At 42.2% G+C, this 21,881-nt stretch overlaps 3 protein-coding genes across 5 annotated transcripts; 1 reads left to right on the plus strand and 2 right to left on the minus strand.

Annotated features, from left to right (window-relative positions):
* Window positions 1-1,320: 1,320 nt before the first annotated feature.
* On the minus strand, window positions 1,321-8,921 carry LOC136443600 (uncharacterized). Its single transcript, XM_066440907.1, has 3 exons — window positions 8,862-8,921; window positions 2,916-3,682; window positions 1,321-2,658 (listed from the first exon to the last, which is right to left on the minus strand). The coding sequence occupies exons 2-3, from the start codon at window positions 3,614-3,616 to the stop codon at window positions 1,449-1,451; spliced, it is 1,911 nt and encodes a 636-aa protein (XP_066297004.1). The 5' UTR covers window positions 3,617-3,682; window positions 8,862-8,921; the 3' UTR covers window positions 1,321-1,448.
* A 1,147-nt stretch (window positions 8,922-10,068) lies between these two features.
* Window positions 10,069-17,737, plus strand: LOC136443602 (SH2 domain-containing protein 5-like). Of its 3 annotated transcripts, none has more exons than XM_066440911.1 (9): window positions 10,069-10,445; window positions 11,478-11,558; window positions 12,954-13,028; window positions 13,457-13,603; window positions 14,018-14,212; window positions 14,381-14,473; window positions 15,191-15,411; window positions 15,700-15,856; window positions 16,445-17,737. In XM_066440911.1, exons 1-9 carry the CDS (start codon window positions 10,212-10,214, stop codon window positions 16,562-16,564), a joined length of 1,323 nt encoding a protein of 440 aa, XP_066297008.1. In that variant the 5' UTR covers window positions 10,069-10,211; the 3' UTR covers window positions 16,565-17,737. The 3 variants fall into 3 exon arrangements, with proteins under 3 accessions (XP_066297008.1, XP_066297007.1, XP_066297009.1); XM_066440910.1 differs by having other exon boundaries at window positions 10,071-10,445; window positions 15,116-15,411; XM_066440912.1 differs by lacking the exons at window positions 10,069-10,445; window positions 11,478-11,558 and adding an exon at window positions 12,360-12,409 and having other exon boundaries at window positions 15,116-15,411.
* On the minus strand, window positions 17,058-21,825 carry LOC136443599 (oocyte zinc finger protein XlCOF6-like). Its single transcript, XM_066440906.1, has 2 exons — window positions 21,682-21,825; window positions 17,058-20,175 (listed from the first exon to the last, which is right to left on the minus strand). The coding sequence occupies exon 2, from the start codon at window positions 20,168-20,170 to the stop codon at window positions 18,005-18,007; it is 2,166 nt and encodes a 721-aa protein (XP_066297003.1). The 5' UTR covers window positions 20,171-20,175; window positions 21,682-21,825; the 3' UTR covers window positions 17,058-18,004.
* Window positions 21,826-21,881: the final 56 nt, after the last annotated feature.

The following is a 21,881-nucleotide window of genomic DNA, read 5'->3' on the forward strand; positions in this document are numbered from 1 at the left end:
AGGCCAGGTAGACAGGGCCAGCTTTTTCCGCAAACCCGAAGAAGTGAAACTAGTTTGATACATGTAAGTTAGTTGTAAAAGTGGCACCGATGTGGTACATTTTGTAGCCATTAGTGTAGTTTTTTTATTATTATCTATACTAAATAGTTGCTATTATTGCTATCATAGTTGCTAAGTGATAGAGTCTACCACACTAGTGCCACTTTATGAACTTCTTGAATACATGAATAAACTTTATAACTTTTTATAGCAAGTTCATGCCCGAAGGCTACTTGCAGACAAACAAGTACTAGTACATGGATAGTACACGGGAATCGACATAGTTATCTAGTCTACTGTGAAAGTTCTATGTTAACTAAGGTTGACTATGGTTGGGTTTGACTTCTTTTTTGAACGCAGTGGAAATGAAGAGACCCACGTTTTGTATCGTACGTGGGTTGGTTGATTTTAGTAGTAAGATTGATTTTTGTAAGTTAGTCAAATGGTGAAAGCTAGGGGAATTAACGGAAGCTGTTTAATATAATTCGTTTCTTTGACGTCATATAGAGGACATTGGCAAATAAATTGTATACTAGTATCATTTTCTACTAGTATACTGCGTTCATTGTACAAAACTTACACATTCTCTCGTAAGCAGGCAGCTTTTTATACATGTATTTACCCTTTTCTATTTCTAGTGGATGTGCGCTTATTGTTGGCAGTGATACAATATTTTGTCGCTTCAATTCGTGTTACAACGTTTATGATGTCTTCTAAAAATCGAGCCATCTTGCTTCTTTTACCCATCTTGTTTTTATTTTGCCCTCTTGCATTAAATTTGGAGTCTGCAGGGATGTCATCCATAAAATTTACTTGCTGTGGCCTAGAGTTAAAATTTTGAGAGTCTTTTCACATTTTTATTCAAACGTACATAACATAAAATCACATTTACACTACACATTTATATTTCCACAAATATGCACAGTTACATATTGTTACAGGGGCCATTCCCATTGGCTTTTTTGGCTAGGGTACCGATGTGCTCCCTAGGACTTTTTGGACAGGGGGTGTTTTATCCCCCTGGATTTTCTGTGCTAGGGTTTCTTCCCTAGGACTTCTGTGCAGGGATGTCATCCCTGGGTTTCTGTGCAGGGTTTTCCTTCCCTGTGCTTTGATTTTAAGACTTACCGCTTGTCTGTTTTCATTACATATTTTACAAGTTTTACGCAATTACATGAAACAAAGTTTACATATAAAAGAACATTAGACGCTTTACAAATACAAATTGAAGTAAACTCTTTACAGATACAAAAATATAAAAAGATTCACAACTAACTCATCAAAGTTATCAGAATATTTATAGATAGCCATCAGAGGGTTTACTCATTTTTACATTAAAAACAGATGCGAGAAAAAATGTATTCTGCTTCTGGGGATCCCATATTGGGTACGGTCTGTAGCCGCCATCATCAACCGTTGATGCCCGCGTATGATTGATTGATTGGAGACTGGCACCTGCCTGATTGGAGGCTCTGGACTACCCTCGCAGGTGCAATAATGATGAGAAGGCAAAAACATCGAGACAAGGCGGTATACAGGTGTTCCCGCGCCCTCTCACCATCTTCTCCGTCTGTGAGACAAGGGAGGTCGTACAAGATCAGCACCTTGGTTTCTAAACCCTTAAACCTTGATAGACTATCTACTATGATGGCGGAGTTGACAGGATGCATGATGGAGTCCTCAGCATTTTGACACTGAATCCCTCTGGCTTGTAGATGTTCCACCACGTCGGGTACATCTTTGAAAGTCCAGAGAAGGACACATATGTCCTTTCCACACACATTGTTTCCAAGCAGGCGATGCACATGCCTATAGATGTGGTCACATGCGGTCTGGAGAGCAGTGCCGTGTGTTTGGTCCATTTTGTCCCACTCTATACACAGGCCCATGATGTCGTGTCCGATGGAGTACTCAGTCTCCTCCCCGGGACCACTGAAGTACTTCTTGAACTGGTCAAACACGCTGCCTGTCATCCGGTACACCTTGTTCAGTTGGATCGCGTTAGCCAGTTCTTCTTCAGAGAATCCTGCAGCTGTCTTGTACACGTGCTGATTGTTGTCGAGGAAGATCCAATGAAACTTCCTCTTACATAGTGACTTTGCCTGGATCTCCTTCAACAAAGCTCGCCAGTCACCGATGAAATCTTGACCCTCGTCTACAAATATGTGGTCAAAGCTGCACTTGTGATGGATCCGTGGTCTGTCATGTAGGACGCGGTCAACCAGAGCACTCTTCTCCTCATCACACATTTCTGACACGTCTTTGCTGCCAACCGGACTAAGCTCATAGAGGATGGAATCTAAAGTGTGAACTGTAACCCAGCGGCACCTTTCCAGTTCCTTTGTTAATCTGGTTCTAAGTGGTTTGTTGTAGCAGAGAACGAGAATCTTCTCTTGTTTCCCAGTCTTGCTGATGTCAGTGTTGAGTGCTTGTACCTTGTGCAGTAGGATGGAGGTCTTGCCGCTGCCCGCGGGCCCTGTGATGAGCTGGTGCCGGGGCAAACCCACGTTGTTCAGGAGAGCAAGCTGCTGACTGTTGAACATCTGAAGGACGTCGCGGGTGGTGTCATCTACCAATTTGCCCAGGGTACGGGTGGTGGCACTTCGAAGACCAATGAACCTACAGGTAAATACATGTATGTATGTAGGATAGTTATTCACCCAATACATTTTTATGGCCGGGAGGACACCAGTACCTATAGTTTTGGGAAAGTCGTGGAAGTGAAAGTTACCAGCGTTATATGCTACCCTACCTTGCACATTTTCTGTTAAAAAACACTGCGACTGAACAAAACGTTGAAGATGCCTTTGTTCAAGGTTGATAAAGTAAAAAAAAGAGCCTCACTGTCATCACCTAGATAACTCTGTGGACATTACCTGCACAATAAACCTCTGTACATGTCTTCCCGAACCCACAGCGGCCGGACACACCCGATGTTCCTGTCCCACCACGCGCGGAAACTCAGGCCGTCCTGACAGTCTTCCCTGAAGCAGCCGTCCTGATAGGCGTCCATGCTGTCCTGAGGTCTGCCACAGTTCGGCATCGCCACGAACGCCGGGTTCCGGAACAGCGCCGTGGATGCGTCACTGGGAACTTTGCCCTTTAAATACTCTGCGAGAGCCTGTCGTGCTTTGTTGATTTGGTCTTGAGCTTTCTTGAACCGTTTGCGAAGAATGCCATATGAGCTGACTGCCTTGACTTCCATAAAGATGACGCCATATTTCTTACTGACGATGACAAAGTCGGTTTCTCCATACACCCTCCAGATGTCACTACCGCGACAAACTTGTTCGTTGAAACTGAAGCTGTGAATTACAAACATCGGATCGCCAAGGTCATTACCGAGCTCGTGGAGGAGGCGGTAGACGCGCCCTTCTGCGTCATCGCCCTTCCGATGGACCTGATCTGTCTGTTCTCCGGAAAAGGTGAATACCTGAGGCACCATGTGGAAAGCAGTCAGCCAGTCGGGGTAGTTATGCTGTATATACTTCTCCACCTCTCTGTTATTGAACTCTACTGAGCCGTCATCATGCAGAGATCGCTGCGCTGTGAAGTTCACACGAGGACAGGTGTCCATCTTGCTCAGCTTTGTTGGCTGATATGCTGATGGGTATGGTGTGCCGTGATGTGCCCTCTGGCGGATCTAGGTAGTAGTGCAAAGTCAGCACATATTAAAACTAGTTATGCGGCCTCATATCCACGCCAAATGCACAGTAACAGTTACAACTAGAAAGGCCGTCATTTGCCCCTGAGCAAATACAGCATGTTTCGCCCATACTCCTCCCCAATCAAGAAGTGGGCTGTCCCAAAATAATACCTGGGCAAATCGAAATATTAACTACATGTAGAAAGGCAACATTTGCGAGAGCAACATACTTTGCCCATCTCCCTCTCCATGCATAAATTGACTGTTCCAGAATCACCGGTGCAAAAAAATCCTCTCTACAAGTTCTGCGAGACACCAAGAGCATTCCGCATAGTTTAGCAACTTCTTACTGCAAAGGCTTGCATGTTTTCCTGTAACATGACCTCAGGTAACCTGTATAGAAAACAGGTTCTTTGGCCAACAGCAAATGGAACGCACAGAACCTTAGATAGAACGTGGAACACTTTTGGCCAGTTTTTGGTCTGAAAATAGGCCCCAAAGTCCCCAAATTGAAGCATTTTGAAGTGATTTACACCAAAAATGGGTATGTTCAAGGTACCCTTGTACCGAATGCAGGGTCACAGGAGCCCAAAATGTAATTTTTGCCTAAAAATGCCCCAACAAAACTCCATAAAAATGTTTTAAAGGCATCCAGAGCATTTTATGTGGCTTGAAAATTGGAAATATTCTAGTTGCTGTAATCTTTATGAAATTGTCATTTAATGCCACTGTTTACCACATTTGCGTGATGATTACATGTCACAAGCGCTCAAAAGCCACGCGAAAATAAGCTACACAATGACCCCTTTAGTTTCACGCGCCTAGTGTAATTAGATTGAAACAGAACTCAAAACGGTTTTTTCGTCGGTAATGGACCGTTCCCGTCGAACACCCTATAGAGCCCCCTGTTCTATTTGGAACACCTCCGTCAAAAACAGCGCTAGTGGGACAGAAATGACAAGCAGAAATGACAATGCATATCTGGGACAGATATCTCACTGCATTGGCTACATGAATACCCAAGAAAAAAACGAAATGAAAAAGAAAATATCTCGGGCACTCAAGGGGACGGAGCTTACGTAACACATTGCCAACTACTACCAAGTCCGTCTCTCATGTACTTGTGCGTTATTCCTGTGTTCGACTGGAACGGTCAGTTCTCTGCAAGTTCCGGCAACGGGACGTCACGTTCCAAGAAGTCGGAAAATTTGAGAACAAAAACGGCGGCGCTGACAGCGCTTGGATTTTTTTGAGTGCTCAACACACAGCGACATCGCATCTTTGCTCCTTGAATGTAATGGAAACTTACTATGTGTAGAAATGGCTAAAAACTGGATTTTTTTAATTTGAGTTTGAAGCCACATTAAGTGCTCTGGGTGCCTTTAGGCCACACCAACTTGATTCTATGGATGACATCCTCTGGAGACCCCAAAACTAATGCGCGCGGGCGAAAAAAAAGAAAAATCCAGCAAAAAAAAATGCTGCTAAACCACAGGACTACTCGTACAAAGCTGGTATTGCGAATTGAACCACAGAACACAGTTTATTTGTAGGAGGTACATGTAGGTTGTCTTATTCATCATAGCAGACTCAGCTCAAGTGATTGATTTTTAATATATTGACAAGAACGACCAAAGAAGTATACTATTAGAAGGTATTTGGCTGTGATGAGAATACTCATATACACCCATAAGGGCAGTTTCAACATACATGGCATTGAACTTCATATCAAGTATTCCATGGTTTACGCTCACGAATCTCACTGTGAGACATCTGCCAATGCTTCAATTCCTCTCCCATGTCTCTCATTGTTTCAAAAGAAACGTGTGAGAGCCACTCTGGATTTGTCGTGTTTGAAATTGTCTGGTCGATACTCGCTGGCCGCCGCGATCCTCTCGTACGACTGTGCAAACGCAAAATCCCCCTAGCCAACATTGATGGCATACCAATCCACATACGCCCCGAGTTTTCCGATAAGCCGGCACAATGCTAGCCTTTTGCGGCAATCTAAGTCGGCAAGTTCCGGAGTTCCGTGTAGCCTTAGATTTTTTATTTTTATTTTTTTTGACAACAGGCGAAAACCAATGCGCGCGCGGATGTCATCCATAAGATTTAGTTGGTGTGGCCTTAAGGGCTGTTTCAAAAAAATGAAAAAAAGCCAAATTGGTTGGTTGGTTAAAAAATGGCGGAGTTGAATCGATTGGAATATCCGGAATATCCGGAATATCCGGATTATCCGGAATATCCGGAATATCCGGAATATCCGGAATATCCGGATTATCCGGAATATCCGGAATATCCGGAATATCCGGATTATCCGGAATATCCGGAATATCCGGAATATCCGGATTATCCGGAATATCCGGAATATCCGGATTATCCGGAATATCCGGAATATCCGGATTATCCGGAATATCCGGAATATCCGGAATATCCGGAATATCCGGAATATCCGGAATATCCGGATTATCCGGAATATCCGGAATATCCGGAATATCCGGATTATCCGGATTATCCGGATTATCCGGAATATCCGGAATATCCGGATTATCCGGAATATCCGGATTATCCGGATTATCCGGATTATCCGGAATATCCGGAATATCCGGAATATCCGGAATATCCGGATTATCCGGAATATCCGGAATATCCGGAATATCCGGATTATCCGGAATATCCGGAATATCCGGATAATATTGAAACTTACTATATACATAGTAATGGCTAATAGAAATATACATAGAAATGGCTAAAAACTGGAGTTTTTTAATTTGAGTTTGAAGCCACATAAAGTGCCTTTAAGGGCTGTTTCAAAAAAATGAAAAAAAGCCAAATTTCAGGTTGGTTGGTTAAAAAATGGCGGAGTTGAAACGATTGGATTTCCAACCAATGGGAAAGATTTCCAACCAATGGGAAAGATTTGGAAGATTTGGAAGATTTGGAATATCCGGAATATCCGGATTATCCGGAATATCCGGAATATCCGGAATATCCGGATTATCCGGATTATCCGGAATATCCGGAATATCCGGAATATCCGGATTATCCGGATTATCCGGAATATCCGGAATATCCGGAATATCCGGAATATCCGGATTATCCGGAATATCCGGAATATCCGGAATATCCGGATTATCCGGAATATCCGGAATATCCGGAATATCCGGAATATCCGGATTATCCGGAATATCCGGATTATCCGGATTATCCGGATTATCCGGAATATCCGGAATATCCGGAATATCCGGAATATCCGGAATATCCGGATTATCCGGAATATCCGGAATATCCGGATAATATTGAAACTTAGAAATGGCTAAAAACTGGAGTTTTTTAATTTGAGTTTGAAGCCACATAAAGTGCCTTTAAGGGCTGTTTCAAAAAAATGAAAAAAAGCCAAATTTCAGGCTGGTTGGTTAAAAAATGGCGGAGTTGAATCGATTGGATTTCCAACCAATGGGAAAGATTTGGAAGATTTGGAAGATTTGGAATATCCGGATTATCCGGAATATCCGGAATATCCGGAATATCCGGAATATCCGGATTATCCGGAATATCCGGAATATCCGGAATATCCGGAATATCCGGATTATCCGGAATATCCGGAATATCCGGAATATCCGGATTATCCGGAATATCCGGAATATCCGGAATATCCGGAATATCCGGATTTTAACCTTTATGACTGACGTATTAGGAGTGTTTCTCATCAATCAGAAATCATACCAGTTGGTTGTCTTAAAATAATGTCCAAAGTATGAGCTTAACAAATTTATCATCAATTAGGCAAAGGAGGCCATTATTAGCATAATTTGATTCAACGATGTTAACATTCACATAAGGTCCCGATGCCACAAAAAAGGATTAGATGTATGAAATTGCCGTCATTTGCCAGTGTGGAATAATAGAAGTTACTCATTAAGTATGCAAATAAGGTCCACATTTGCATATTTTCTATCTATCAACAGTCCTCTCCTCCTCAGTTACAATTTGAATTGTCATATCATGGAACAAAGCGGATTTTCAAAGTTGCCTCATTAATTATGCAAATTAGAATCTGATTTGCATAATTATCGTCCAATCATACTAAGCATCACGCAAGCTATCTACATACCAAAAATCATGACCAATGAGGTCTTCATTTGCATAGTTCATATCAATTAATATTTCTCTCTTCCTCAGTATGTCACATGTTTCAGAGTCCTATCATGGAATTTGGCGGATGTATAAACTTTCCTCATTGATTATGCAAATTAGATACTGATTAGCATAAGAAGTGTCTAATCATGTACATCATCACTCAAGCTATCTACCTACCAAAACTCATTACCTTCTTGAGTTATTCCCTTTCAAAGTCAGACACAAAACCTGCTCCTGCAGTTCCAAAAAAGCCGCTAGGGGGCCCAAACCCACACCACTTACTCTCTGTCTAATCTGTCTACCACTCAAAAATAAGTTCCATAGCATGAACACGAGATTTCAAAACAGGAAGTTCCGCTGCAGTACCGTAAGAAGCCGCTAGGGGGCCCAAAATCTAATCGTTTTTTAGGTCTCATCAAAACCTACCAATATACCAAATACCAAGACAATCCATCAAGGCATTCTCAAGTTATCCTGTGCCACTACAAACAAACAAACAAACGCTACCCTCTGCATAACCTTCTCGGCGAAGGTAATTATCATCTTATCTTTATAGTAGTATATCTTTTATGACTTCATAACAAATGGAACACAAGCTTCTTGCATAACAACAGAAAGCTTACAGTTTGTTTTTCAATTTGAAAAGCTCTAAAGGTCATGGTGTGCGCATAAGAGGTGTGTATCAAAGCCCATGATGCGTGCAAGTGGGAAATACCCCCAAACCCTGGCCCTGCATGTTCGTATCATTATCAGTTTAACCATGTAGCGAACAATACGCGAAGGACCTAAATTATGCCCCGAAATTGGAGTTAACATAAACGTTTCGCTTCCTGATGAGGCAGAAAGGCGTACTCGCCCCAGCCCACCCGGAAGTGGCCAGGTGCTGACAATAAAACAGTAACGTTAACGTTAAAACGTTACATGTATGACCAACAAATGTCCGTGGTCGGAAAAGTGTTTTTGTGTTGATTATCTAAACTGATACCAGGAAGGCCCAGTGTTAGCAAACAGCTTTCAAAATGAGATTGTAAGATACCTTGATCTCGGAACGGGAACAACAAGATATCAGACACCGCCCTCCTCACCTTTAACCCGCCACAACGGTCGTGCCACTTGTTTTGAGGGGGTGGGCAGCACTGTGAGTGCTAACTGATCGTTACTCTCCAAGCAGAGGTTGGTGGGGAAGACATTTTTATCCTATGACCGGCGGGCGTTTTTGTCGGCTCTCCCCACCAACTGACCAACTGACGATGGTGGAGAGAGCCGACAAACGGGGCATAGGACAAAAAGGTCACAATCTTCCCAACCAACCTCTGCTTGGAGAGTACATGATCGTCCATTCGCTTAGCCCGACAAGTCATAGAGGACCTCTGTTATTATATTGCCTCCACGGAATAGTTAAAGATTTACAACTGATCACCTTTAAATGAATGAATGAATGAAGACCTTTATTGCACATTTCTGCCACACTTGGCTAAGTACAGGTCACAACAAAATATAATACAAGTACAGTTAGCGGATACAAAAGAATATGACTATCATTAGATAAATTCTACTTCTCCCCGCTTTTCGGTTATAGTGGATATAAAAGAACAGACGTGTTTTTCAATGGGAGGTTTGTCTAGTCGCATTAGAAATATGAATTTTTGAACAGTACTTAAATGTGTGAAGTAGGGAAATAGGTTTTCTACAAGTTTATACAGTTCATTTCTTTCTTTGGTATATAATACACATTCTAAAGTACTTGACATCTCATCCCTGATAACTACACCGATACGTTAGCATAGCCGGAAATAGTTAACACCACGAAAAACCACCCAAAAACGAAGGCTTATCGATGGTTCATAACACGCACACTGAGAAACACAAATGACCATGAACTTGCATGTCAACTGATTTTGGAGACATGTTCTGGCGTACTGATTTTTCAAAGAGCTGTGTAAGGATTTGAGCTGTTGATCGTCTTGATGCACACGTACCGAGGGATTCCAAGACAGTGAAATTTTTCTCAAATGCGTAATATAAAAACTACAAGATTTGTAATTGCAAATACCTTCCTATTTCTTCAATACAGATATCCATGCACCCATGTGCCCCTGATATCACCTTATTTTTCACTATTGCTGCAGATAAAGCTTTTGTCAGAACTCCCGCCAGAAAATGGGATAGTCCATTGGACGTGCGATAAAGCAGGACCGCTAAATACTTTTCACATGACGTAACTTTTCCACTTTCCATGAATTTGTCGTCACCAACTAGCCCACATCACATCACGTGACGTTTTCCCCCCAGGCTATATAGCCAGTCCCGGAAACCTAATGTTGACCTATGCCTGTGTGCTTAAGTGACCGCAAGTGCCAAAATAGAACCATCCTTAAGGGTAGTGATGTTTCCTCTGAAAACTCAAAACGGAGGGTGGGGAGGCGACCGCTCGCAGAGAGGGGACTCAGACAGAGAGGCGTTATTGGGAGCGTCTGGGAGCGACGTGTCCAACTTAACCGTGGATTTAAACCTTTTCGGGCAGCCTAAAACACAAGGACGAAGTCTCCACAGAGGTGCGACTGCTGCAATGGCCGGGCAAGAAAATGTGAGAGGGAAGACGCTATCACGTCTGTGCCAGGTAAGCGCTCTACTTGTCGTTTAGCCCTTAGAATTATTCAGAGAAAGATAAGCATAGACTAGACATTCCTACTCCACGTCCGTACTTGTACCTTTCTTCCAATTCTTTTTCAGTGTTCATGTTTCAACTAGTTACAACACAAGCCAAGAAAGATTTCCGGTTGATGTTTTAGGTGTTATTCTGCGATAGAAAAGATGCAATCTTCTTATACTCTGCTCTTGTAAGATAATTTTTGTCGGAGAAAGCCGACGCAGTCGCCATAGGCCACCCCATCCCTCCCCGACGATTGACTTTTCTCACAGCGGTGAAAGTTTTCCACGCACGCGGATGACTCACTTTCACCGCTCCGTTGTTTGCTTAGCTCTCTTCGCGACGGGGAGGCGGCGGAGGCAAGAATTCTCTCATCAGAGCGCGAATAGAAAGGTCTTCTTGTCAGTAGAAGAAAAAAAGCTGACAGCAAAAGTTTGTTGTAGACTTCGATGAAACTACCTCTAACCCAACTTGCAAAGAAGACTGCAGGTTTCAATCAGTTGTGATGAAAGATAGCCACATTGTCAATACTTGCATTAAATAAACATTGATAGATGAGAATAAATTACTAATGAAAGCTGTGGATTAGCGTAAACATACAAATGGTGCTGCCCACTGCTAACAGTGTGCTAATGAAGCTTAGAAGCAATTTGCGGACAAAACTGTCGTAAATGAAGCTTTTATGGCCTCTATGAAGATATTTTGGTAACAACATTATGGAGTGAGTAAGGAGCAGAATTTGTCGATGGTTACAATTCAGACACAAGATAATAAGGATAAAATGCTATTGTTTTGACGAAATGGGGAGAGTGTTAGCTGATTGTTGCCTTGTGCTGTAAATAATAATGCAGTTGCTCGTGATAACTACTTTACAACGCCGGTAGTTTATGGATAGTGAGTAAACTAAAGGCTTATCTGAACTACGAATTGCGTTTATATTGTAAAGCATTAAGCTCTGTTATATTTGTTTGGATATAAAAACTGCTTTCTTGTCGTTTCCAGTACATCGGCTCATTCTCAGTGACCCACACAAACAAAGTTGCCAGGGCAGATTTCGTCAGAAAACAACTTCAAGCCATTGAGGTGAGTGTATGTACATATATTTCCCTAACTATTCAAGCAATAGATATGCGACAAATGTGTTGTCATTATTAAGAAAGCCTTTTCTTTAGGAAGGACCAATAAAAAGTTGTTTTCAGTAGCTTGATATTTACAAGGAGGTTTGAATTAGGAAGGAATGAATAACTGTGACATTATCGTTTAACAGGAGAACAGTCAGTTTTCCGGTGTATGACTCAATATAACGTTCCGAACTTCAAGTTCCAGTCATGTAATGGGCTCGTCATGGGTACCAGACAGAGTAGGCGGGTTTTAAAGAGGTGGTTGAGAATGTAAATGTGACTATGTAGGCACAACATGAGGGGGAGACAGACCAACTAGCTGGGAAAGCTTTCTACGATGCCTAACTCTAAAAGACATTTTGTCCTTCAATTTCAAATCAGTTTTGCACAACCAGAGGCAAGATGCCCGTTTAGTCTTCTGCATTTGTTATTCCTCAGTTGTTTTCATCTTTTCATCTATCATGCTCATTCTATTGGTCAATGAATGTTTATTGTATTCATCACCTATGAAGTAATCCATCAATTAATCGGTCGATCAATCATCTCAACTGCTTGAGCTATCAACACGACACAATCTAATAATGTGAAATCTAAAGAATTGAAAAAAATACATCGCTGATACATCTAACATGTCTTAGAGCTGGAAGAGCCCAACTTTTAGTAATATGATTTTATAAAGATACGGAATTCACGTCCTTTTTGGCCCTTCTAAAGATTAAGTGGACTTGCCCTCTTACAGCACGCACCATTTGGTACGCAGCTGTTGATCTTACCATGCATACAGAGTTCACCCCATCAAATCTTAAACACTGGGTGAGTAGCTCTAGTTGAATGAAACATTGGGTACATTTCTATATGATTACAAGGCGAGCCTGGGGAGAAAAGGAAGTACTGAACCCCAGGGTCACGGAGGTTACGACACCGGTGTGTTTATTTCCTCTGTCAACATGTGAAAGACTGTGCCTAGTGTGAAGTCATGTCTGAGTACACACGTCTTTAGGAAGTGCCGCTCTCTTTCATTCTGGTCGCGTAGAGTGTCTGTGGGGTTGTTTTTTCATTAATCTCCAAGCAGATGTGTGGTTCATGTCTAGTGAATGAAAAACCTAAAGAAAGACGTGGAAAACGAATGAACGTTAATGTTATTGATTGGTTGGTTGGGGGTCAATCATTTGAGGTCAAAGAGAGATGATGGGGTAGTCACAGGTACAGGTTTATTACAAAGATGACTTTAATCTGTCATTATGATAACTCTTCAAACGAAGAAAGATATTTGATTGCATTTTTCATTGTTATTGTTTGTTGTTATTTGTGCCAATAAGGGATATGACTGCTTACCTCCTGGTCCTTGTCCTTCCAGCAAGTCGAGAAGACCCAGCCTGTGTTGCTGGTGCTGACACTGTCAGGGGTGAGGGTGTGCAGTCCAGATGGGAAGGTAATGGTTTTAGTGATAATTGATTTGTTTTTCTTATATATTTTCATGTAACATATGTTTCTGTATGCTTCCGATTACATGGTTACTTATGTCTCAAGAATCGTCTGTTAGTTATGTTACAGTTTTGTCATAAGTTTATTTTCATTGTTAAACTTAGTCTTATGATTTTACTATGTTGTAGTCTGGGCCCCATTGAAAATCAATTTGCCAAAATTGAATGGGCTACCCAGCTGTCTGAAAATTCAATAAATAAATAAATGAGAAATAAACAAACGTTTTTATGTGTCTATCACTCAAATATCCATTCATCGATTGTAGTCTGCATCCTTTAATTTTCATTAATTGATGACAAGTAACACATATTCTCTCCTGATCCAAATATCGATTAATGCAAGACTTTTTCTGTAACCATGTAATGTTATATGTAGAATGTGCACATGGACCACAGTCTGAAGCGGATCTCCTACTGCACGTGTTATCCCGAGGAGCGACAGTTCGCCTTCGTGGCCAGGAACCCGGGACAGCTCTTCAACGACCAGTATTGCCATGTCTTCATCACCAGGGCACAGAAAGAGGTACATTGGTAACACTTATTATCAACGTTAGCTCAATTGGTAGCAGGCTCGCAGTTGAGCTCCTGGTTCCATTTTGTTGGTAACTGGAAGACTCCGGTTCGAATCCGGGGAAGCGCATCCTAGCTGATTGGAGCTGCATTCGTCTTTCGGAAGGGACGTAAAATGGGGTCCCGTGTTCGAGGAGGTGGCCCAAACACAATACAAGGCACTACAACAGCCTCATTACTCAGAGAGCATGACCTGCAGTTATGATGTTTCAAAATAGTCAAACCCTGCAAAAAGTGAGTCAAACAAGTGTTCACTGTAACAGCACACCCCCTAAATATCACTCTTCGCTTCATGGCTTATCATTGCACCTTTAAAGTTCGATAGAATTTGCTTACCTATTGCGTGTCCTCCAACATCATGTCGTAGGCTGAAGAGTTCAACGTCATCATCGGGGAAGCCTTCAAGGTGGCGTTCAGCCAGCAGAGCGAGGCTGGGAAACAGGAGAGCTTCAACCAGCTGGTGTTCGAGCGGCAGCAGGAGTTCGAGGGGCGGTTCATCCACTCCAGATACAGCGTCAACAAGAAAGCTACCAAGGAGCAAGACGCACCCAAACGCAACTGGGTGAGTGGCTTTCTTTACGGAATTGTTTATTCGCGGTTTGGACTAAAGAAAAACGTGTGTGTGTGTGTCACAGTGACAGACCTTTAACCTTTAATAAATTACGATCGATTGTGCTATATTTCAGTTTATTTATATTCAGTAATGTCTTTTTCGTTTATTATTATTCAGTTTGGCCGGACCAAACGTCGAGCGCCGAGCCCTCCCCGTGCTACGTCACCAGTGGCCACAATTTCACCGACGTTCGGCGAGATACAAGTCTCGGTAAATACTTTCAATCACATGCAGCTTTTTTTGTTTTACAGAAATAGATCCATCCAGCTTTATATGAATATCACTGAACATTTATCACATGGGATCATTACGTACGGGGACAGCACAAGATGGTCATTTTTGGAAAAGATTCAGGCCTGTTCGTTGAGTAGCAAATCGTGATAAATACTGGCCATTGGCATTAGTGAATCCATATAGTCGACAGACTAGGATGGGTCACTGTATACTGACCTCTTATGGCTAACCACATCCCTAATGTTGTATTGGAGTAGAAATGTATAATGTCAGCCTCAGTACTGGCCATGGTCGATTTGGAATCCCTAAGGGTGAAGTACTAATGCTGCATCCAATGCTGCCCATTGTCTTTAAATTTGCAACTGGTGCATAATTGTAAGTTGTCCATTTAGTTGAAACAATATTAAACCTTTCCCAGCATCTGAGTTTTTGCCGCCAGTAAACGTTAGCCGTCAACCAACTTAGCAACTAATATAAGCCTTGGTAACCAGGCAAGTAAATAGTTTTGAGTGTGGATTATAATTTACTTAATTCCAAACCCGCACCTGGCTGCTACAGTGCTTGTGTGACGCACAAATTAACCACTGACATATCGCTCCTACAATATGACTGTTTCAGGAATCCATTCCGAAAAACGGTCATGTCCATATTAGGATTCAACAATTCGAAACCAACCCGCACTCTTCCCCAAAGCCTGTGCCGAAGCCACGCCTACACAAACCGACCAATCAGGGGGTGGCCGCGTGTCACGTGATGCCGTCAGCCCCACCAGTGGCGCCACCAATGGATGCTTGTATGAACGTGGCGGCCAATCAGAAGGGAATGATGAACAACCATGGAATGATGAACACCCATGGAATGATGAACAACCAAGACTACCGCGGAGCTGCATGGTACAAGGGCAATGTACCAAGGTACACAAATAAACACATAAATTAGGATAATTCAAAATTTCAATCGAGAAATATTTCGTGTTTCATGCTTTGTCTTTTCTTCCGATGATTCTTTGATACACCGTAAAAAGTAGTGACTGTAAAGACGAGTGAGAAAAAGTTTGTTGAAAAAATATTGAAGTAACACACTGCAGTCTTTTTTAATGTTCACGTCTACTATTATGAAAATGAAATGACAGCAACCGTCATATATGTTTGTGAGTTCAAACCAGTATAACCATGATAACTTATAAAGTTGTTCTTGTTCAGGGAGATGGCCATGGCTGAGCTGGAGAGACAATGTTCCGGTGCCTTCATGGTCCGAGAGAGCGGCAGCAATCCTGGATGTTACGCGTTGTCGCTGAGAACGATGTCTGGTATCAGCAATTACCTGATCGGTAAAACTGACAAGGGATATACCATCATGGTACGTACGGTAGTGTGTTAGACTAACATCTTACTAAAACAATCGGCATCTTAAAAGTTATGTGTAAAAATCTTTTATAGTTTGCCTCTTTAGCAGCGCATGTGTAATAGTCGATGAGGTGTGTATTGAAGATGACTAAGAATGTTAAGATATGGTAAAAAGTACAGTGACCATGTGGCTTTTAATTCTAGATTGTGTGCATTTTGTCAGCCTGATTTAATCGCGCTTATAGCTGCCGGTCACCTCCGGGGACCATTACAGCCCCGGACAGCTGGAGTTTGGGTTATACACTATATACAGACTAGCATTCTGTTAGGAATAACGCTTCTGAAGACCCTTAACAGGGCCAGACACGATGTTTATCGTTACGTTGATGGAGGCTGGACCTCCAGGTAATAAGATATGCTGAAAACAGTTACTGAAGCAACTGTTGCTTGAGTAATTGTTTTTGGCAGATATTTATTGTTGTTTGAAAATACATGTATAAAAACAGAATATTTGAAGGGCAGAATTGTTAAGTTGTATTTTTAAGGGACGTTGTCTTTAGTTGATGTTCACCACCATTTGCCCTTTTTCTGCCCGCTGCAGGGGTTTGGAAAGTCGTTCCCGGACCTGCACACGTTGATCATCCACTACTCCGTGTACGCCGAGATGCTGCCATGCAGACTCAGGATGACCGGAAACTACGACAACCCCGTGCCTTACTAGACACCAGCAGTCTGCGAACTACCGTAGTGATTTCAACCTTTCAAGAAACAAACATCAGCCCTCTGTAAATTTTCGGTCTTCCTCAGGGTAGATGATTCATTACTCCTGACTATGCGGCCACGTGACCGGAGTATAGGTAGCTAGCTGGAACTTTGTATCGCCCTCCGTCAAAGCACCTCCTTGGTCAAAGCAAACGTACGTCCTCAGAGGGTTTCATGGATCTCCTAATGCTTTAAATAGATATATCAATATGTATTATTGACCTATACCCGTTATTCTTTGGTGCTCTAAATTCTAATACTAGTTTTGCAAAGACGAATAGCTGTGTAAGAGAGAGTATTTTATCAATGATTTATAAATATACAGAAAGCCAGGATAGACACTGTATAGTTCACATTTTCACACAGACATAGAGCTATACATCATCATTCCTTCTAGAACTTTGAAGGTTGTATTAGAGAATGAAGGACAAAAAACTGAAAATGAGCAAAAATAAGAATTTCGCTCTGCCAAATTAAACTAGCATTTTATTTTGTAGAAGACGTGTAACAGACTGTCAAAATATTGTTAAGAATAGTTAACAGTAGTATATTGTAATTCTATTGATGTCATCTTTGCTATCAAGCAATACATGTTAATATTAAGTTATGGAATCAATAACAATGTTAGACCAATGTTTTAAAATACAGTACATGAGACTACATGTTTTATTAATGATGTACATGTACATCAGATGCATAGTAAAATAATTGTAATTATGAGATGTACAAGTTAGATGAATGATGGTTTTAGATTAGATTTTTAGCTATCTACACATCTGCAAATGACCCAAAATAGAATTATTGACATTGACATTTCACAGTCAATAAATTTCTGTCTGCATAGAATGTACTTTTCTTTGGTCATCAGCATGATTTTACCTCAAATATAAGAAATACAAAAAAATGTTGTGAACCTCACTTTTGAAATATTCAGGCACTTGTCTTTGCTGTTAGTAATATATACATGCATTGCAATGTAATTTCTAACTCCTGTCCTGACACTGGCTAAACTACATCAAACTGTTGAACATGTATCATGACAAGATATCTTCATGCTCCTTTGAAATTTGAATTCAGTCTTATCCGATATAGCAGAAGGTATGTATTAGCAATAAAGACATTGTAAAATTAACTTCAATGCTTCAATTCTTTTCAAAGCTGGATTCCCAGCCAAACTCAGTAAACAAAGTTAGGATTCTTTGCTTTGTGATGGTGTCATTCTCCAGAACTGAAGCTGCCTTTCCCACCAGTGATATTCTTTAATATGCTTCAAAATTATGTGAAAAGGCTACACATGAAAGAGCCAAACCAGAATTTGCCCCTTACTATGACATTCATCTAATTCCTGTATTTCAGCCATAATATTATTACAAACCTACTCTTGTGAAAAGAAACAAAACTATGAGGTAGATACAACTGGATTTTCTATCTTGTGTTTCAGTTTCATATGAGAAACCATATTTGATTTGTATTTTGCCCTGTGTTCGCACTCAGTACATGCATAGGGTTTCTCTTCACTGTGCCGACCAACCATATGACTTTTCAGATTAGTTTTTCTGGACGTTCGGAAGTCGCAGATCACACAATGGAAGGGTTTCTCCCCGGTGTGTGTCTTCATGTGGCCATTCATACTACTCCTGTGTACAGTACTGAAGTCACACAGTGCACACGCAAATATTTCTGTTTCGTCGTGCTTACGCATGTGGGCAGTGAGGTTCTGCTTCTGCGTAGTACTGTAGTCACACTCTGTGCACTTTAATGTTTTTGTCCTGTCGTGCCTACGCATGTGATCAGCAAGGGTCGGCGAATACGCGGTACTGAAGTTGCACAGCGTGCACGAAAACTGTTTCCGACCATTGTGCGTAACCTGAATGTGTCTGTGCAGCTGTGTCTTCACAACTGCGCTGTAATCACACAGCTTACACTTGAAAGGTTTTTCTCTATAGTGTGTTCTCTGATGAGTTAGGAGATTAGATCCACACACAGTCCTATAACCACAATGCTCACACATGAAGCGCTTTTCTTCAGAGTGGTGGCGTGCCACGTGCTTCTCCAAGTTAGCCTTGTATGCTGACGAGTAGTCACACTTGTCACACTTAAATCGCTTCTCACTAGAGTGCGTTCCTAAATGTATTTTGAGTTTAGACTTCAGAGTAAACGGTAAGCCACACGTGTCACAAACAAATGATTTCTTCTTACTGTGTCTTGTCATGTGTTCCTTTAAGGCAGTACTATAAGCAGTGGTGAACTTACAATGTTTACACTTATAGCGCTTCTCTTTGGTATGGATCAATCTAGCGTGCTTCTCTGCAGTGTCCCTCTTCCCTGTCTCTCTCACAAGAGGATTTGGATGCTTCTGTCCGTGCTTGTGGTTCATAAGCCGTCCTACATGCTCCTGGTACATGTGCTGTCTAAGGTCGGATCTACGTCTTGAAGCGTACTCACAATCCGTGCACTTGTAAGATGGCATACGATATTTGTGCCACTTGTGGTGTCCTATCAGCTTTCTCTTAGCGTCTGTTACATAGTCACAGTCACTGTACTCACATGCATAAATCTCAGGAAGATCTTCCTCAGGTTGACTCTCATCAGACTGCTCACACTCTTTCGTTTCAGCGGATTGCTCACACTCGTATGTTTCAGAAACCTCTACGAGTGAAGCCACGAGCTCACACACGTACGTTTCTGCCAACTGCTCACACTCGTTTGTTTCAGCAGAATGCTCATGCTCGTATGTTTCAGCTACCTCTCCAACTGAAGCCATGAGTTCACACTCGTAGGTTTCAGGAGACTTCTCACACACGTTTGTTTTAGCAGACTGCTCACACTCGTAGGTTTCAGCAGACTTCTTACACAAGTTTGTTTTAGCAGACTGCTCACCGTTGTACGTTTCAGGAGACTGCTCACACTCATACGTTTCAGGAGACTGCTCACCCGTGTATGTTTCAGGGGACTGCTCACGCTGGTACGTTACAGTAGACTCCTCACACTCATATGTTTCAGGAGACTGCTCACCCTTGTATGTTTCTGGAGACTGTTCACACTCGTAGGGTTCAGGAGACTGCTCACACTCATAGGGTTCAGCTACCTCTGCGAGGGAATCCACGACCTCATCGTCACTTATAGAGTCTGCATATGACATGGCGGGCGAACTGTCTGTTGTTACAGAGGGCCTTTTCTCTGAAGTTTGTTGGACGATGAGAATTTCCAAGTTGCCCTTTTCTGATGTGCGGGTATAAACACATTCGTCATGGCTTGCGTATATCACAACGGTTTCTGTGGAAGCTCCTGTTTCTTCCACACTGCAAAGTTCATGGTCCTCTTCTTCTTCTTCCTCTTCCTCTTCTTCCTCTTCATCTTCTTCATCATCTTCTTCTTCTTCTTCCTGTCCGTAAGACACTGCATTTTTGTGTGGATTTACATCTGCTTTGTCTTGGATTGACGGACCTGGTTGCTGTTTTGTTCCAGGGATCACCGAAGTCATCTGGTGAGTGTCAGGACTGACCAGGAAGGAGTTCGCCCCTCTACTGGCTCTAGGTCTCGCGCTGTACCTGTGATCTTCCATATTGTCTGAAATAACAATTCATTCAATTCATCTACAAATCCACTGATCGTGTACACAATCGTGTGGTCCTCAGTTAAGCTAGATCTAGACTGATTTCCAAGGAATTGAGGGAGTAAAAAATATACAAAGTATCACGTTACAAACATTATTTACTAGTAGTAAACAAATAATACATTTTAAGTATAGGCTACCTGCATGCAAGCTATGCCACCTAAGTAGTGGGAAATGTAAGCATGTTTAAATATCAATTCCATTGACATGTCGGTCTTTCTCCAGGTGCATGCATATCGCAAGCGCTCAGTTTGGCTCAGCCCCCCTCCCCCGTGTACACTAAACGTCGGGCAGTAGTTTTCTAGCGAGGTCCAATCATATGGCAGTTAGCAGGTCACCGAACGTCAACGACAATTAGCCAATGACGGCCGACTTGTGGGCTGTTAACACCCCTGGTCTTATGTAAATGCTATCAAATCAAACCAAGCGCATTTGAGTTGTTGTTCCCACATTGTTCAACATTTCCCACCCGAAAGCAAGCTGTCCAAGACGGGCCGCGTACAAAAACGGAGGGAAGTCAAATTTTTCGGCTCGATTATGCTTTACGTGAAATGCACTGGCTGCGACATCCAGGAAATTTTCGCCTCCTCCCTACGTGAAAGAAAATAGCTTCCCTACGAATTACGCGAAATTAAAAGGGCCTTAGGGCCAGACCCTCACGAATTATTACAGGGCGTGTGTATCTCCTTCCAAGAAAACGACCCTGAAAATGAAGAGTGACGCGATAAGAGACGATTTGTCCCGATTCCCCAGACAGAATAGCAGCGGCAGACGGTAGAACGCTTCAACGTCTGGACAGTAGACCTTCGGCCTGAATTCCTACGGCTTACCTGTCTACACTACAGCACAGTAGTGCCCAACCAAAACAAATGTTGTCGGAATCTATACGTTTTGCATGTGTCACATTGTCTATGGCTGAAAATTATTTCCGTGCATGAAATTCAAAACAAAAGGTAGGGTACGAAGTGCTACAGCTTACCAAACTGTAACCATGCAACGATACCAAAATACTCTCTCCGAAGCGAGGCGCAACGGCTCTGTCAAATATAATGTTGTGTAGTCAGGTCGTGTCGTTTTTCAGTGCGTAGTTCTGCTCTACATAGCCAGAATGAAAATTCATCCGGTGTTAAAAAGCGCTGCAAAGTAAAAGGAAGTCCTGTGGACAGTTCCTTTGTAATGTATTGCCGCTATCAACAATCAACCAGTAGTCGACGGACAATGAGTGTGAAATATTCCTTCTTGAGCCTCGCGTGCCCGTGGATTGGCGTTAATTGGCTACTTTGCATTTGAAAGGACCGGCTCTGTGGGCGTTAACCTCGCTAGAAATCTACTGACTGTCGTTAAGTGTTGAGCCCCCTCCCCCCCGATCGACTAAAAATGGTATCCAGGTTCACACACAAAAATAGCGAAGCTGCTAACTGTTATGCATTTGGCATGATTCCTAAACAAACTGTACTTACCCGAAGTCACAATTGAAGCAGGAATTCCTAGTACAGAGAACTGGGTCCACAGTTGTCTCAATATAGCTGGAAACGGGGAAAAGGCCGATACTCAGCCAAGAAAAGGGGAGAAAATGGCAGCCAAGTCGCCAAGTCCAACTCACTTCAAGCCATAGGTCAAAGGTTGGGGACTCCTGATTATTCAAATAGTAAGATGATAC

This window comes from Branchiostoma lanceolatum, chromosome 10, assembly GCF_035083965.1.
Source record: "Branchiostoma lanceolatum isolate klBraLanc5 chromosome 10, klBraLanc5.hap2, whole genome shotgun sequence".
Taxonomy (NCBI): domain Eukaryota; kingdom Metazoa; phylum Chordata; class Leptocardii; order Amphioxiformes; family Branchiostomatidae; genus Branchiostoma; species Branchiostoma lanceolatum.